Below are 17208 nucleotides of genomic sequence, written 5' to 3' on the forward strand. Positions count from 1 at the left end.
TTCTCTAGGGTGATTCTCTTGGTCTGAGGACTTTTTCTTTAGTTTTATTTTTCCCTTTTCTCCTGGTTTGGAAGTTATATAGCCTTTTTGTACTTTTGTAGCTATTATCCTTAGAATTTTAGTACACTTCTTTGACTCACCAAAGTCTGAGATTAGTTATCTTTGCCCTTCTCATGAACAGTATAGAACTTCAGAACAACTTAATTCAAACTACGCACCCTTTAAATGTTCTCTTAATTCTTTATTGTTTTCACCTTATATCTTTTTTATTTCCCAAATTAATGATGAGCATTATTTTTTTAGTTGTGTGTGCATACTAACCAGTTATATCGCGCACCACTTCTGCTTTCATCCCTTTTTTTAAAATTAATTTATTTTATTTTATTTTTGGCTGCGTTGGTCTTTGTTGCTGCACGCAGGAGTTGCAGCAAGCGGGGTCTACTCTTTGTTGTGCGCAGGCTTCTCATTGCAGTGGCTTCTCTTGTTGTGGAGCATGGGCTCTAGGTGCATGGGCTTCACTAGTTGTGGCATGTGGGCTCAGTAGTTGTGGCTCATGGGCTCTAGAGCACTGGCTCAGTAGTTGTGGCACACGGGCTTAGTTGCTCCATGGCTTGTGGGATCTTCCCAGACCAGGGATCGAACCTGTGTCCCCTGCATTAGCAGGCAGATTCTTAACCACTGCACCACCAGGGGAGTCCCTTGCATCCCGTTTTTTGGGCTCATTTGTTTTCTGAAATATATCCTTTAGAAGTTTCTTCAGTGTGGGTCTGTTGGTGGTAGGGTCTCTGTGGTTTTGTCTGTCTGAAAATGTCTTCATTTTGTCATTGTTCTTACATGATAGCTTTGAATTTCTAGGCTCATGTTAATTTTCACTCAACACTTTGAAATGTTATTCTCCTGTTTCTTGGTTTCCATTTTAGCTCTCGGGAAGGTGTGTGTATGGGGATGGGGTGTTTTCAGACAGTTTTGTCGTACTTTTATAGGTAATTTGCCTTTTCTCTCTGGTGCTTTTCGTCTTTGATATTCTGTACATTTCCTATGCTGTGTCTGCCTGAGGGTTTATTTTATTTCTTTCCTTGGGATTCAGTGTGTTTCCTAAAATCTGAAGTTTCATATCTTTCATAAATTCTTCAAATATTGCCACTTCTGCAGTCTTGGTTTTATTCGAACATCTCATTTTATCTTCATGCCTCGTAATCTCTCAAGTTTTAATATTTCTTTTACTTTTGGTTTCATTTTGGAAATTTTTCTTTGGATTTAGTTTTCAATTCTTTAGTTCTTTCTTAAATTTGTGCCTAATCTTCTGAGTAAACTATATATATGTATATATTTTTTGAGCTTCTATGTTCATTGACTTTACTTTTCCTTTATTTTAGAAGTTCTCCTTGTTTCTTTTTCAAATATGCTTGAACTTCTTTGTTCTTATTTTGTCATGCTTTCTGTTCTACTTTATTATCATTTATCATTTTCAACATAATTTTAGACTATTTTTTACTAAATTCAACATCTGACATTCTTTGGGGTCTAATTTTACTGCTTTTTCATTCTGCAGACACTTGTGCTTGCTTATTTCCTCGTGTGCTTCATAATTTTGGATTCTGAGCTTATTTCAGTAGCCAGGATTGAGAGTGGGTACCTTCAGAGAGGTTTTGCATTTGCTTCTGCCAAGGTTAGAGACTTTTTTCTTTTGTGTGTTAATTTCTCAGTTGGGGTTCCCCAGCCTATGAAGGTAGTGTAAATTAGAGCTCTCGCGAGACAGGCCTGTGTTGAATTATCAGGCAAGAAGCTTCTTTGTCATCTCCCCTTGCTTTTGAGTGTGTCCTGACCTTATGCAGGGGTGTCACCTCCCCATCTCTACCTTGCACAATATCCAAGACTTTGTCTTCTGTGTTCATTAAACAGGGAAACACCCAGACCCCTTGTTTGCTAAGATTAGACTAACACTATAAGGCAGAGCAAGCCTCAACTCAGTTTACCACTCTAGTTTTTAGTTTCCTTTGTACTGCTGCTGGCCCTTGAAGATTGCTCTTACTTGTTTACTTTCAGCTATGCTTTTAAAAAGATGTTTGCTCTTATTTTAACCAATGCCTCTAGGTGCTTTCTAGAGTGAGATTTTCAGGATACAGGGATTTAATCATTACTTATGTGTCTTTCAGAGTGTAAAACACTAACACAGTGTCTTACACATTTATGTGAAACAAATTATATGTAATCCTATTGTCCTAAAATTGCTATTCAGAAATTTAAAAATCGTTACAATCACATAATCATTTTGAGCAATATTACTTTCTTTTCTTTTGCTTTCTTACTTTATTTCACTCTTTGGAAAGTTTTTAAACCAAGGTTGTACTTTTAGTATGTCCTTGATTTATTTTGTATGGGAACCAAGAGTGTATCTTGTTCCTGTTTCATCTTTCAAAACCAGCTACTAAGTCTCTTTACTATTTCTGTTGTTTACTACCTCGTCATTCTTTAAGATGGCAGATGGAAATTACCATCCAAAAGGCTAGACTGAGAACATTATTAAAAGTTTACCGTGGGGGCTTCCCTGGTGGTGCAGTGGTTGAGAGTCCGCCTGCCGATGCAGGGGACACGGGTTCGTGCCCCGGTCCGGGAAGATCCCACATGCCGCAGAGCGGCTGGGCCCATGAGCCATGGCCGCTGGGCCTGCGCATCCGGAGCCTGTGCTCTGCAGTGGGAGAGGCCACAACAGTAAGAGGCCCGCGTACCGCAAAAAAAAAAAAGTTTACCGTGGACTTCCCTGGTGGCACACTGGTTAAGAATCTGCCTGCTGGGACTTCCTTGGTGGCGTAGTGGTTGAGAATCTGCCTGCCAGTTCAGGGGACACGGGTTCGAGCCCTGGTCCTGGAAGATCCCACATGCCGTGGAGCTACTGAGCCCGTGTGCCACAACTACTTCAGCCCGTGTGCCTAGAGCCTGTGCTCCACGGCAAAGAGAAGCCACCGCAATGAGAAGCCCGCGCACCGCAACAAAGAGTAGCCCCCACTCACTGCAACTAGAGAAAGCTCGCACACAGCAACAAAGATCCAACGCAGCCAATAAATAAATAAATAAATTTATTTATTTAAAAAAAAGAATCTGCCTGCCAATGCAGGGGACACGGGTTCAAGCCCTGGTCTGGGAAGATCCCACATCCCATGGAGCAGCTAAGCCCATGCACCACAACTACTGAGCCTGCGCTCTAAAGCCCACGAGCCACAACTACTGAAGCCTGTGCGCCTACAGCCTGTGCTTCACAACAAGAGAAGCCACTGCAGTGGGAAGCCCATGCACCACAATGAAGAGTAGTCCCCGCTCGTCACAACTAGAGAAAGCCCGCGTGCAGCAACAAAGACCCAGTGCAGCCAAAAATAAATGAGTGAATTTATTTTTTAAAAGTTTACCATGATATCCTACATTGCAGGGTCTTAGAGGTCATCTAGTATATGGTTTCCAAAGTGGGTAATAAGATGATCTATTGGGTATTATTTTTACACTAGAAAAAGGAGAAATTAAGCTTTATTAGTATATACTAGTACACATATATAATTTATAAACTAATATATATATATATATATATTTTTTTTTTTTTTTTTTTTTGCCGTACGCGGGCCTCTCACTGTTGTGGCCTCTCCCGTTGTGGAGCACAGGCTCCGGACGCGCAGGCTCAGCGGCCATGGCTCATGGGCCCAGCCGCTCCGCGCCATGTGGGATCCTCCCGGACCGGGGCACGAACCCGTGTCCCCTGCATCGGCAGGCGGACTCTCAACCACTGCGCCACCAGGGAAGCCCTAATATATATTTTTAATAGATGTACGTGTTTATTTTAAAATATTTATTTACTTTTCAAATAAAAGCTCAGAATTTTTACTAGTGGGGTATGGGAACAAAAATAGTGATTTCTATGACCTAGGGCAGTGCTACCCAATACAACTTTATTGCAGTGATGGAAATGTCCTATATCTGCACTGTCCTGTATGATAACCACTAGCCACATACCATGACTGAGAAACTGAATTTTTAATTTTAGTTAATTTAAATTTAAATAGCCTCATGTGGCTAGTGGCTGCTATCTTGGCCAGTGCGCAGATCTAGAGCAATCTAAGAGGGGAAGTAGTAGATATTGTAGTTCTATTTGTTTAGTGCTTTCCTAGTACCAGATTCCATACTTAGTGTATTCTGTACATTATTTCATTTAATCTTGAAAACAACCCTTTAGGTTTAGAGAGAGGTTAAGTAACTTGCTAAAAGTCATAGAGAATTAAAAAGAAGCAGAATCAGAGTTGAAACCCAGGTGGCTCTCTCTTTTTTTTTTTAACAGCATTATTGAGTTACAATTGACTTCATAACATATATTTTTTTTTTTTTTTTTTTTTTTTTTTTTTTTGTGGTACGCAGGCCTCTCACTGCTGCGGCCTCTCCCGTTGCGGAGCACAGGCTCCGGACGCGCAGGCCCAGCAGCCATGGCTCACGGGCCCAGCCGCTCCGCGGCATGTGGGATCTTCCCAGACCGGGGCACGAACCCGTGTCCCCTGCATCGGCAGGCGGACTCTCAACCACTGCGCCACCAGGGAAGCCCATAACATATATTTTTAAGGTATACAACTTGATGTTTTGATACATATACATTGGGAAATCACCACAAACTAGTTAATATATCCATAATTACCATTTTCTTTTTTTCCTTTTTTTTTCTTTGCTTTCTTTTGTGGCATAAAGACTTAATTTAAGATCTATCCTCTTAGCATATTTCAAATATACAGTACAGTTTTGTTAACTATAGTCACCATGCTGTACATTAGATTTCTAGAACTTACTCATCTTGCATAGTTGAAACTTTGTGCCCTTTGAACAACATTGCCTCTTTTTCCTCTCCACCCATTCCCTGGCAACCAACATTGTACCCTCCACTTCTATCAATTTGGCTTTTTTATTTTATTTTATTTTTTTATTTAAAACCAGAACATTTATTGCATGACTATTCATTAAGATAAACTGGTTGCTGCAACAGCTGCCCTCTTGGACTTAGGTGTTTTTCTTTCACGGAACCCATGCCTGAATCTGTGGTATACAATTTTTAGGTGCCTCATTCGACCAGTCCAGGTGGTACTTCGTCTTTTAGCTTTAGCACTCCAGTTATAGTTTCTCTTCTGCTTGGCAGTGTAGCCACATTTGCCACAGGTCGACTTCTGAAGGTGGTAGGCCGTAGAGCCACAACAGCGGCACAACATGTGCGTCTTATTCCAATGCTTTCCAAATGATGACGTTTCCTTCGTCATCTCGCTTCTGCCACTGAGACCAAAGAGCAGTTTGACTATTTTAGATTCCACATATAAGTGAGATCATGCAGTCTTTCTGAGTCTGGCCTTTTTCAATTAGCATAATATCCTTCAGGTTCATTCATGTTGTTGCAAATGGAAGAATTTGCTTCTTTTTTAAGCCTGAATAATATTCCACTCTATATATATACCATTTTCTCTATCCATTTGTTCATTGATGGACATTTAGGTTGTTTCATATCTTGACTATTGTGAACACAGGAGTGCAGATATGTGTTCGATATCTCCTATAATCATACTTTACTAGTAGAGTTCCAGCAAGGGACGTTCTGGTACCACGTCAGCTCCAAAGCAGCACCTGTGCCTCCCCCACCCCCTCTATGTCTTTAAAACCCTATTGTCTCAATGCCACCACCCCCCCTTTTTTGACTTCAGGAAGTCAGAGACTTCTCAGGTATACTATGTCTTTATCTGAAATAAATAAGACAGGGCCTTAGCTCTATTTTAAAGGTAAAAGTGCTGAGCTAGATTATGAGTCTTTTGTTCAAACTCTGTAGATCAAAATTGAACTTAAAGTGGGGCTGTCCTGCCTGGCCCTTGATGCTCCAGTCACACCATAGTTAAGTCATTTCCTTAAAATCAATGCAGTTGGTGCCAAATTTGAGTTTGCTTGAGTTGGGCTCTTTTAAAAGACTATAAGCAGTATGGCTTTGGAAATATTTTTAACGTGTTTGTGTTTATTTTTTAGTGCTCGGCAGAAACCCAGAGCTAATTATTTAGAGGATCGAAAAAATGGGTCTAAGCTGATTGTTTTTGTAATCGGAGGAATTACATACTCTGAAATGCGTTGTGCTTATGAAGTATCTCAGGCACATAAATCCTGTGAAGTTATTATTGGTAAGACTTGAGTTTTCCTCTTTTCTGTTTTTTTTAAAACTCTAAATGCAAAAATATATATGTAAAACTTTATCTTGTAATTTACATTTAGGACTAAATTGTTCAGTGCAAAAAAAGTATTTTTTAAATCATAGTGTGTTTTATCTGATGTACCAGAGTTTTTTTCTGGTTGACTTTTTTGATTTTTTTTAATTAAAATTCTGATTTTGAGAGAATGAGCTTCAGAAATATTATATTTGTTATAATATTCTTTATAATATATTATATAATGTATTATATATTATATATATTCTTTATAATATTCTAAATATTACATAAAGAATATATCCTTTAAAATATTACATCCTATCCTTTTCTTGCCCTCATGATTAAATAATTTTTGAAACATGCATTTCTACTACAGAAATATCTTGAAATTTTTTCTGTCTGTGGACCTGACATTGGCCAGGCCTGTGTGGAATTTAGTTTTAAGAATTTCAGTCAAAGCCACTGATACTGAAAGTCTCCTGACCCTTGGAGGTGCCGCGTTTATACACCAAGCCTCGATCTGCGGCACTGCTTAACAGTTCTCTGTGACTGAACTCACAGTGCCTGTTGCTGTTTTGTCAGGAGGACAGACTAACCTCCAGTTTTGGTCTTCAGTTTATCAATATATAGCACAAAGTGGACAAAGGACTAGGAGTGGGCAGTGTTTTTGAAGGGTTACTGAGTGTGCTCAATGAAGAGGAAGGATTGAAATACTGTAGTTTAGGCAGATTTCAGGAAGGCATCCTATAGAAATTTTGTTAAGTTGCCCCAAGCTACTGCACTTTGCATATTTGAAGGACAGGACAATATAATTAGCCAAGGAAAATTGATTTAACTGCTGGCCTCTGAAAATTTCTCTTTTCCTCTACCAGGTTCCACGCATATTTTAACACCCAAAAAGCTGTTGGATGATATAAAGATGCTGAATAAACCCAAGGATAAAGTCTCCTTTATTAAAGATGAATAGCATTTTAGCTGGGGAGGGATTTGGAGATTCTTATTAATTTGATCAACTAAAGTAGATCAAGACATTGTGGCTGTCATGTAATTTAAAAAATGTAAATATTTTAAGGAATAATGACTTTTCAAATATATTTCTTAAGGGACTGTTTATGATTGCATATCATTGGATTTGCTATTTTTAATTTAAATATTGTTGCTGCTTTATAGATGATGAGAAGAAATGTTAAAATGCTTTCTAAAAGGAAATATTTTCAGCTTTGGAACAGAATATATTACAGTTGTGGGTAATTTTTCACAGCCACCTATGTACATACTAATTACTTATTAGATACTTATCTGTCTAATGCTGAAGTATAGTTTTTTGGGAAAGAATGATTTTAAATGAAAAGGTTGTAAAAGTAAAAACTGTGAACTTGTATGTATGATAGAATGATTTCCTATAAGTGCAGTTTTTCTTTCAACTGAAATTCATAACTTCTTTTATATGTAAAGTAAGTTAGTCATTAATAGGAATAGAATGATTTCACAGTATATACTCTTGCTAGATACTTCTGAAGAACACAATTTTGTATAATTCTGAATAATGTATGTTTAAATTAGCAAACAAAAATAATCATGAACATTCTAAGAGAAAATAAATATATACTGACAAAAATTATCTCTGTTTTTTGGCAGGGAGGAAGGGGAAATTGGGAAATTTTAAAGTTCTAAGTCAGAGAATTACAAAGAAGAAAAAGAATGCATCATAATCTTCCCACCAAGATAACTCCCTTTGACCTAAGAAAATAATAATGTAATCTTTGTGTACGGTTAGATAATGTAAGGATATGTGTGCACGTGTGTTATACAAAGGGAACATCTTCATTTCAGATCTCTCCTTTTACCTGGCCTCATAGTGTTCTATCATAGAGTGGACTGTAATTTATATATCACTCATCTTCAGAGTTTTGCTCTTACAAATAATGCTGCATTGTTTGGGTACATACCTGTGCAAACTTACACAAATATTTCTATAATATAAATATCTAGCGAGGACATAGCTGTCTAAAGTATTTGTGCATTTAAAATACTGCTAGATATCACCATTTAAAATTTTTATGTAGGGACTTCCCTGGTGGTCCAGGGGCTAAGACTCCACGCTCTCAATGCAGGGGGCCTGGATTCGATCCCTGGTCAGGGAACTAGATCCTACACGCTGCCATGCTGCAACCTAGTGTTGGCATGCCGCAACTAAAAGATCCCGCACACCACAACTAAAAAGACCCCACATACAGCAACTAAAGATCCCGCGTGCCACAACTAAGACCCGATGGAGCCAAATAAATAAATAAATTAAATAAATAAATACTAAAAAAATAAAATTTTTATGTAGATCAATCCATCACTTTTCCTCTGTGGCTTGCAAATTTATGTTTACTTAGAAATATCTTTGCACCCGAGATTGTAAATTCACCCATCGATCTTCTAGAGCATTTTGATAGTTTCATTTTTTTTTTTACAGGTAACTCTTTTATCCATCTGGAATTGGTTTTAGTATGATGTATGCTAGACATTGTCTCTTAGCACTTGGCATTATGTCCCATGCCTCCCCATTCCATACCACAGGGGATGAAAGCTAAAAAGGAAGTTTTGCAGACTCAAAGGTAAGTGGGGTTCTGAACAGGTTAGATTCTGCCAACGACTTGCATTTGGTCAAGTTTTGAAGTTAGAAGGGAGGCAGAGGCCATCTGCTGCAGCTGTGCCAATGGACAAGCAAGTTGCTGCCGACAGGAGTTGTTTGTAGCAACCAGAATCCACATTTTAGTGTCTGTCACCTGCTTCATGGGTATGAGGCAATGCTGCTGGCAACTGGTGGCATTAGCTTCCTATTCTCTGGATCAGATGGTGATATGACCTTGAATCTAAAAATATGGCCCCTAGTTTCTGCCCTTACAGCTTTTCCCATGATTTTTAAGGACTTAATTCTCTATGTTAAAACACTTCTTGGAATATCTAGAGGAGTTTCTGTTCCTTCCGTGAACCCTGACTGATACAGTATTTAACAGAGATCCATCCTTATTTCTTTCTAAATAGATACTATACCAAATTTTATTGGGTAATCCCTCTTTCCCCAACTGAACTGAAATACTACCTTTCTCATAAACTAAGTTTGTATTTTGGTCTATTTCTGGATTCTGTTTTATTGACTCATAGTTTGTATCTCTTTTTCTCTATTTTATTTTTTAAATTTTTTATTGGAATATAGTTGATGTACAATGTTGTATTAGTTTCAGGTGTGTGGCAAAGTGAATCAGTTATACATATACCATTCTTTTCCCATATAAGTCATTACAGACTATTGAGTAGAGTTCCCTGTGCTATACAGTAGGTCCTTATTAGTTATCTATTTTATATATAGTTGTGTGTATATGTCAGTCCCAGGCTCCCAGTTTATTCCCTATTTTGATTCATGGTGTGTTAATATGTGGACGTAATCTCTGTTCCACCCATACCAAAATTACCGTTATTTTTCAGAAATTCCCTGGGTATTACATTTTTTAAAAATGAACTTTAGTCTCGTTAATACCAAAAGTTATTTTGATATTTTCATTAGGTTTACAGTAAATTTATAGGTTAATTTAGGGAAAATATGACCTTAAGAATCATTATTTTCTTTTTATAGATACTGCATATCGCCATAATATTTTTCATGGTTCCATGTGAATTGGATCTTCTATTATGCTTTTCAAACAGATTTTTTTAAATTAATTAATTAATTTTTTTGGCTGCGTTGGGTCTTCGTTGCTGCACGCAGGCTTTCCTTTTAGTTGTGGCGAGTGGGGGCTACTCTTCGTTGCAGTGTGCGGGCTTGTCATTGCGGTGGCTTCTCTTGTTGCGGAGCACGGGCTCTAGGCACGTTGGCTTCAATAGTTGTGGCTTGCAGGCTCTAGAGCACAGGCTCAGTAGTTGTGGCGCACGGGAGTAGTTGCTCCGCAGCATGTGGGATCTTCCCAGACCAGGGATCAAACCCGTGTTCCCTGCATTGGCAGGTGGATTCCTAACCACTGTGCCACCAGGGAAGCCCTGGATTTTTTTATATATAGGAAAGTTTCTATTTTTGATATATTAATTTTAGAACTTGGTATTTTACTAAGTAATGATAATAAAATAATAATGTGCAAATGCTTACTTTGTGCTTTATATGTGAGGCACTGTTTTTAAGTGTTTATATTACCTCATTCAGTCTTCTCATTTAATCCTGTGAGGATAGGCACTATTATCATCTCCATTTTTAAGCTGAGAAAAACAAAAGGCACAGAGAGGTTATATAATTTAACCTGGATGACATGTATATGTGGAGAGGAAAGGTGACATTAATAAACAGCTCTTTGGGTTTTTTTAATTGAAGTATAGTTGATTTGCAATGTTGTGTTAATTACTGCTGTACAGCAAAGTGATTCAGTTATACATATATATGCTTTTCTTTTAATGTATTCTTTTCCATTATGGTTTATCATAGGATAGTGAATATAGTTCTCTGCGCTATACAGTAGGAACTTGTTGTTTATCCATTCTATATGTAAAAGCTTACGTCTGCTAACCTCAACCTCCCACTCCATCCCTCCCCCAACCCCCTGCCCCTTGGCAACCACCAGTCTAACAAACAGCTCTCTTTGAGACTGAGCATGAGAACAGTACATTGCCAGTGAGAGGGTTAAATTTTTGGTGTCTGCATTTTATCTGAGATCTTTGTATGCCTTGGTAACTATCTGTCCAGGGTTAGTACATGTGTGGAACAGACATTCATAGTAATCCAATGCCCTGTGATAAATGGAACTAAGAGTGTGATGACAGCAAACATTGGTCCATTCAATCACCGCACACCTCAGTGATCACTCTGCCCTATCACACTGATAGGAGATCCTTTGAGGCCTACAGTTTAGGCCTCAGATTTCACATACATTTTAGGCTTAGAGCTGGAGAGACCCTTTGTTTCCTAAATTTCTTACTGGATTTGAAGACATAAGAGGTCATCACACATAAATTCCTAGTATAAGCTGATTCCCTACCCCACTCCACCCTCGGTAGAATGAGCAGTTACAGATTCTGGTATCAAGACCCTGAAAAAGACTTTTTTCGTTGTTGCTCCTAACTGAAACGATTTACTATCTCTGAAGCACATGTTTACTTCCTTTCAAACTTTAGTTTTTGCCACACTAATAGGTAAAAGTATATTTCATTATTTTGATTTCTTTTATTATGAGTTAGGAATAACATAGATTTATTTTTAAGCAAATATGTGTGGATTTTGATTTTTAAGAATCAGAGGTCCATTTTTTCATTTTAGCACATTGTGTCCCCCGTTTCTTGCAGTTTTGGTGTTTTCTCTAGAAAGTCATCTTCATAAGTTGTGTAATAAGTAAAATACTTCTGGGGTGAAGACCAAGTTTTCCCTGCATTTTTTTTTAATCCTTGGTTGCCTTGAGTCAAACTAGTAGTTCAGTCTGTTCCTCCATCTCTGTACTTCGGCAAGATCTTCTGCAATAGTTCTAATCATTTGATCAGTAGTTTGTTTCAAAATAGTTGCTGTCCTTAGGGCATGATCCAAAGATGAGTTTAAAATCTACAGAGGAAAAGTCCACACGTTTTAGTTACATAAATTTACTACTGCTTCTGTTAATTGGGTTACCTCATTATTGAACATTGGAAAGTGGAATTTTTGAAGTATTTGTTTTCCACCCAGTCTATTTCTGTTTTTGAGGCTTGGTTTCCTAGGAAACCAGTCTGAGATGGAATATATTTTGTAGAGAAAGGGACAGAAAAAAGACCAACACGTGACTGATGAGCATGAATCAGAGGGTGAAGTCAGCAACCTGCTGGGCTGTTTTCCTGCTGTGGAAAAAGAGATCCGTGACAAAGAAGAAAAGCTCTTGGGGGGAGGGGCATTGAAGGAGATTTAGGGGCCATAACCACTGAGAGGGCACCCAGGGATGCAGCACATGCTGTGGCAGCATTTGAAAGTAACCTGATTGAAAATAGGAATCTACTGATAGCTCTAACCCCAGTGTCCCTGGAACAAACTTGCGAGTGGCATGCCTTCAGGTCTGCACCGGGGAATCCTGTAGCTGAGGCACCACCCACAAAACATTTTCTCCAGGAAATATCCCTTGGAACCAATTTAGGAATAATACAAACCATGTGGCTTCTCAGGCTGTCTTTATGTTAGTGCTGAGCACAAGTTGTTTTAGCAGAGCATTTTCTGATGCTCTCATACTATAATAATTTAAAAGCCATCAGTTTTGTGGTCATCAAGACCAAACTTACAAGCTGCAAAGATTCTAGAGTGTTTTTTTCTAAGTCCTCACCTCAGATTCCATTTCTTCGATACCGGTAAAGTTACTTGAGGATGTGCTTTCAGAAATCCTGCAGGAGTGGGAATGGGGTGAGGGTGTAGCAAGGTCTGAACTGTAAAAAAGGCAAAAGCACATTGATACTTTATTATAAAGTGCCATCCTCAACTCTGTGGTTCAGTAGTGGCTGTGTGTGTGTGTGTTGGGGGCGAGGAGTTTGTGCACCCTCTGCCCAAGGACACACAACCAAGACACAAACCCAAGAACTCCCCAGTGGCTACCTTCATACACACTGCACTGCACTATGGTAGTGGGTAGTGGGGTTCAGACTGAGTGAGTGTGACTGCACACAGCCTCAACTCTGGTCACTCAGCTACACTGTCGATTCTGCCTCCTAAATAGCTCTTGAATACTAGACTTCTCTCTTTCCTTTTCTACCACCCTTGGCCAAGCTGCCATCATTCCACCTGGATTACCATACTAGCCTCTTACTTGGCCTCTGTGCTCCAATCCTTGACTCCTCTAATCCATTCCCTCTCCCTTAGTAGTTAGAGTGATTTTTAAAACACTGGAAAACTTTAAAAAACACTCTGGTTAAAAAATCTCATTGGCTTCCCATTATACCTAAGAGTCTGAAATCCTTCCTGCAGCCGACAAGCCCCTGCACAGCCTAGCCCTGCTCATCTCATGGCCCCATCTTTCCCCCACTGCTTCTCCCTCTTTTAGGCTCCAGCTACATTGTTCCTGAACTTGCCAAAGGCTTTTCCACACCAGAAGGCTCTCTTAGACTGGCATGTTCTTCACTCTTACTCCCCCATCCCCTTGCTACTTCATTCATACTTATCCTTTGGAACTCAGCTTCCCTAAACCCCCAAATTAGGTAATAGCACTCTGTATGCCCCCTTTTCCTCTACCAAAAAAGTAAGGGCAGGGACAGAAGTTGACTTTGTCACTGTGTCCTCAGCACCTGTGCAGTGTCCTGCTACTGACACTCAAGTATTCATTGAATGAATAACTGAATGATTGAAATATTAGCCAGACTTAGGTTTGAATCCTGGCTCTACTACTTATGATCTAGGTGATCTTGGGCAGGTGATCTAATGCACTAAGCTCATTGCATGCTTCCAAACAATGGGTAGCCATTTTGTTAATCATACTTTCCTGGTATGAGTTCACATTCATCATAAGAGGATTTTGAATTTGCACTCTGGAAACAGATCCATTTTGGTTTTGAATGAGCTGAAAACTGTTAGCTGTGATCAGATTCAGAGCATCAAAAATGATCCCCAAATGGTGGATATATGGGTATCATTCCCTGAACTTTTCTGTATGAATGAAATCTTTCATAAAATTTTACTAAGTAAATAAACTAGGGAACATGGAAAATAGCCATCGAGTATTCTGAATTCAAGAAAAGAAATTCAACATTTACATGGAGTTTTATTAGCAGACAAGAGACCAGGATTCTAGGTTCCCTTGGTGCTAGCTGTGTGACCTGGGCATGTCTACGGGCTCAACTTCTTCATCTGGCAAATGGAGGGATAATAATTTCCAAGAGTTTGAACTGAATGGATTTCTGAAGTCCTCTCCACTTTAGGAGCAAGGATTCTAGGAGTCAGAAACTAAATTATGTTACTAAGACAATTCCAGAAAATAGAGACTAAACAGAGAAGATAAATGTCACCATGGAAGACAAGAAGAACGCCAGGAAGGAAGAGAAGAAAGTAGCCAACAAATCTGCCTTCTCTGTCGCCGAGGCTCTCTTCTCCCCCTTCTCTTGCCTCTCCTCCTCTCTTCTCTATCTTCCCCTCTTTCTCCTTCATTTTCCTGTCATATCCACTGGTCTCTAGTAACTTGGCTTCACTCCCCCTCAGGAGGGTCCCATTTGACAAAGGAACAGGGAGAGACACACAAGGCAGGGCAGAAGTCAGAAAGTCCAGATTTAGTCATGCTGTACCCAGACTTAAGTCACGACAAACAGAGGCACTAATGAGCTCAGTCTTAACCCCTTGGTCACCTCCAAATATAGTTGTGGATTTTATTTGAAACATAGAAATTCAGAGTTGGAGAGGGTCATAGGGTCATCTGGTCCAGTTCTCATAGTCTACAGATTACAACATCCTGACAAAGTACATTGTCTCTCAGTCTACAGGTGGGACTCACGACCTCCTGCAATAGCCCCCTCCATTTTCTGTCCGTTCTGGAGGTTCTTGTCTTAACACTGAGCAAAAGATGCTTCCCTGGGACTTCTACCCTTTTCGCCACTATATGTTTACTAATGGAGTTCAAGATCACATTTCAAGTGACTCAGTTGCTTTCTTCATTCGTATGTTGGAATAAGACGTCTCATGGGCTGTAGACCCCAAAACCAAAGCGATTGTAAAGGAATCTGCCTGTTGCTTCTGCAGAGTCTTAGGGACTGTCTTCTCAACAGAACACATCCAACTGGAGGATCTGGCAGCTGGGGGTGAGTAGAGGAGACATAGCTGAGGTCAGCCAGATAAACACCATTCTTTAGTCTTGGACATTGGCAGTTGTAAAAGGTCAGAAACATTCTCTCTGGTGCCCTGTCCCCAGTGATGGAGGGAAAGCGCTCTGAAGGTATGAACTCACCCATGAGGAAAGGATGTCAGAGAACCAGACACAACTGTCATTCAGAAGCAAGACAAGGGTGTTCCCTTCCCTCCTTTGTGTTCCCTTAGCACACTCTGTGCTCCTAGCTCTTATCACATTTTTCCATGAACTTTCCTTATTTGGGTAGGAGTTCCTTTCTCTCAATAGGTTGTAAACTCCTTGGGAGGAAGGAGCCATGATTTATTCATCTTTATAAATAAATGTTTGTGGGATTTTAATTATTTCCAAAGACAGCAAAATTTTGCATTGAAATTAGCAATATGATGTTTAAGGAGTGTAAAATAGTCATTTATGTGCTGAATTTTAGTGGGAATAGATCTAAAGCTTTTGCCCCTTCTGAATAATAACAAGAATAGTGGCAGTTATTCAGTCAGTTACTTGTTCAGCAAATATTTATGACTTGTTACCAACTTACACTGTATAGCACTTAGTAACTTTCAAGGTCCTTTATTACTAGGATTGCGTATCTCCCAGTCCCAGCCCAGCCTCTAGCCATCCAGGTGTCAGGCTGGATGTGGAAGTGTCAGATGAGTGCTGGAGACCTGGCGGCAGACTAGACAGGGCAGGGGCTCCCCATATGGAAGCAGTGGCCGGTATATGGGTCTCCCATGCAGGCAGATTAGGTTGTGTACAAAGATGGGATCTTACAGGAGATGTACTTACAAGGTGAAGAATTTTTATTTTCATTTAAATAGCGGAGCTGGGCAAAGGCACTTCTTTTGCTGTGATTAAAGAAATTCTGTCCCGGGGTGTTGAATATGTAATGAAATTCTAAAAAGAAAAGATTAAATATACAACTCATTGCCTGGGAGCAACAGCTGTCCCCATTTATGCCTTGTTTTCTGAGGTGGCCCAGTCACTCTCACCTGTAGATTATGCTTTACCACAGATTCTCTGGGAGTTATGAATCTTAGTGCAGCAGTTCTCACATTTATTACTCTGCAGTCCAGTCCCAGAAGCAGAATAGCAGCTGAGTCCTGTATCAGAACCTGAAAAAGCCCAAGTTACACGAAGGAAATGTGAGTTTTTTTTATTACAGTCCTAAAATATGCTCTGGAGAGTAGAGCTCTGATCGTGCAAGGTATGCATTAGGCCCCAGAGTGTTCAATTTCCCCAAGGGGAAATTTACCAAGGGGGGTTGCCAGCCTAGGGGTGACATTTGGACTCCCCTTATGACAACTGAGAGATGTTTTGATAGGTAACAGTTCTGATAGGAAAGTCTTAAGATTTGCCTAGCACATGTAGGTGTTTAGTAAAGGTCCTCTGCATGGATGGATCTGTGAGAATTCCGTCCATTGAATTATCAGACGATCTTGCATTTGTAGTTATTTTTCCAGATTAGCCCTGATACATCCACATTCTCTTCTTAGACCCTGCGGTGGCCAAGAGCTTGTGTTTTGTCATCCAGGCAATTGGAACGATGGTTTTCCTCACATCACGTTTGTAAGTCCATATGGGAACTTGAATCATAGCTTTGCCCTCATCAGTACCACAGAGAGGCTAGTAGTAGAGAGCATGTGTGTCCGGTGCAGGTCTGGGTCTTATTCGGCAGGTTGTGGGCAGTGGAGTTCTCCAGGTTAGGCCAGAGTGTGGGAGCCTGGGCCTGGCAGGTGAGCACATCACACTTGGGTGTCCAAGCAACGTCTTAGCTCCAGGAGAGATGAGGCTTGGGGACAAAGCTTCTGCCAACGCTACCTGCCTTGCTGCACTCATGACTACACTCATTTGTAACATTATCTTCCAAAGTGTAAATCACAAATGGAATGAGCTCTAGGAAGGATGTTTTCTTTCCCAAATCTCAGTCAATAGTCATTGAATGCCTTCTAATCCAGAAGTCAAGGAAATAACAGAGGAAGAAGGAACTATACCTTGGGAAGGTTGTGTTGTACAGGAGAAAGGACATGGGTTCAGAGAGGCCTGATTTGCAGCCTGGCTCTGCCACTTATTGGCTATGTTGGTTGACAGTATGTCCACAAATTCTTTAACATGCTTTTCAAAGGATAGAGCCTAATTCCTCTCACCTTGATTGTGACAACTCACAATTTAGTGACTTGCTTCTAACAAATAGAATAAAGTGG

The 17208-nt window shown here is 39.8% G+C and overlaps 3 protein-coding genes across 3 annotated transcripts in view; 1 reads left to right on the forward strand and 2 right to left on the reverse strand.

Moving 5' to 3' along the window:
• Nucleotides 1-7170, forward strand: part of STXBP3 (syntaxin binding protein 3) — a gene marked incomplete at both ends in the record, with an annotated part of 53572 nt that extends 46402 nt beyond the window's left edge. The window contains 2 exons of the mRNA XM_079698343.1: nucleotides 6028-6176; nucleotides 7076-7170. Coding sequence (XP_079554469.1) covers nucleotides 6028-6176; nucleotides 7076-7170 — 244 coding nt within the window. The remainder of the gene's footprint in view (nucleotides 1-6027; nucleotides 6177-7075) is intronic.
• Nucleotides 4951-5289, reverse strand: LOC307048172 (large ribosomal subunit protein eL37-like). The gene has a single exon (XM_079697112.1). It carries the CDS (start codon nucleotides 5277-5279, stop codon nucleotides 4986-4988), a length of 294 nt encoding a protein of 97 aa, XP_079553238.1. The 5' UTR covers nucleotides 5280-5289; the 3' UTR covers nucleotides 4951-4985.
• Nucleotides 7171-11410: 4240 nt separating the features above from the next.
• Nucleotides 11411-17208, reverse strand: part of AKNAD1 (AKNA domain containing 1) — a gene marked incomplete at its 5' end in the record, with an annotated part of 33968 nt that continues 28170 nt past the window's right edge. Inside the window, 5 exons of the mRNA XM_079721508.1 lie at nucleotides 11411-11769; nucleotides 12512-12611; nucleotides 14792-14957; nucleotides 15794-15901; nucleotides 16015-16119. Coding sequence (XP_079577634.1) covers nucleotides 11638-11769; nucleotides 12512-12611; nucleotides 14792-14957; nucleotides 15794-15901; nucleotides 16015-16119 — 611 coding nt within the window. The 3' untranslated portion in view covers nucleotides 11411-11637. The remainder of the gene's footprint in view (nucleotides 11770-12511; nucleotides 12612-14791; nucleotides 14958-15793; nucleotides 15902-16014; nucleotides 16120-17208) is intronic.

This window comes from Hyperoodon ampullatus (genome assembly GCF_949752795.1).
Source record: "Hyperoodon ampullatus genome assembly, chromosome: 2".
NCBI lineage: Eukaryota > Metazoa > Chordata > Mammalia > Artiodactyla > Ziphiidae > Hyperoodon > Hyperoodon ampullatus.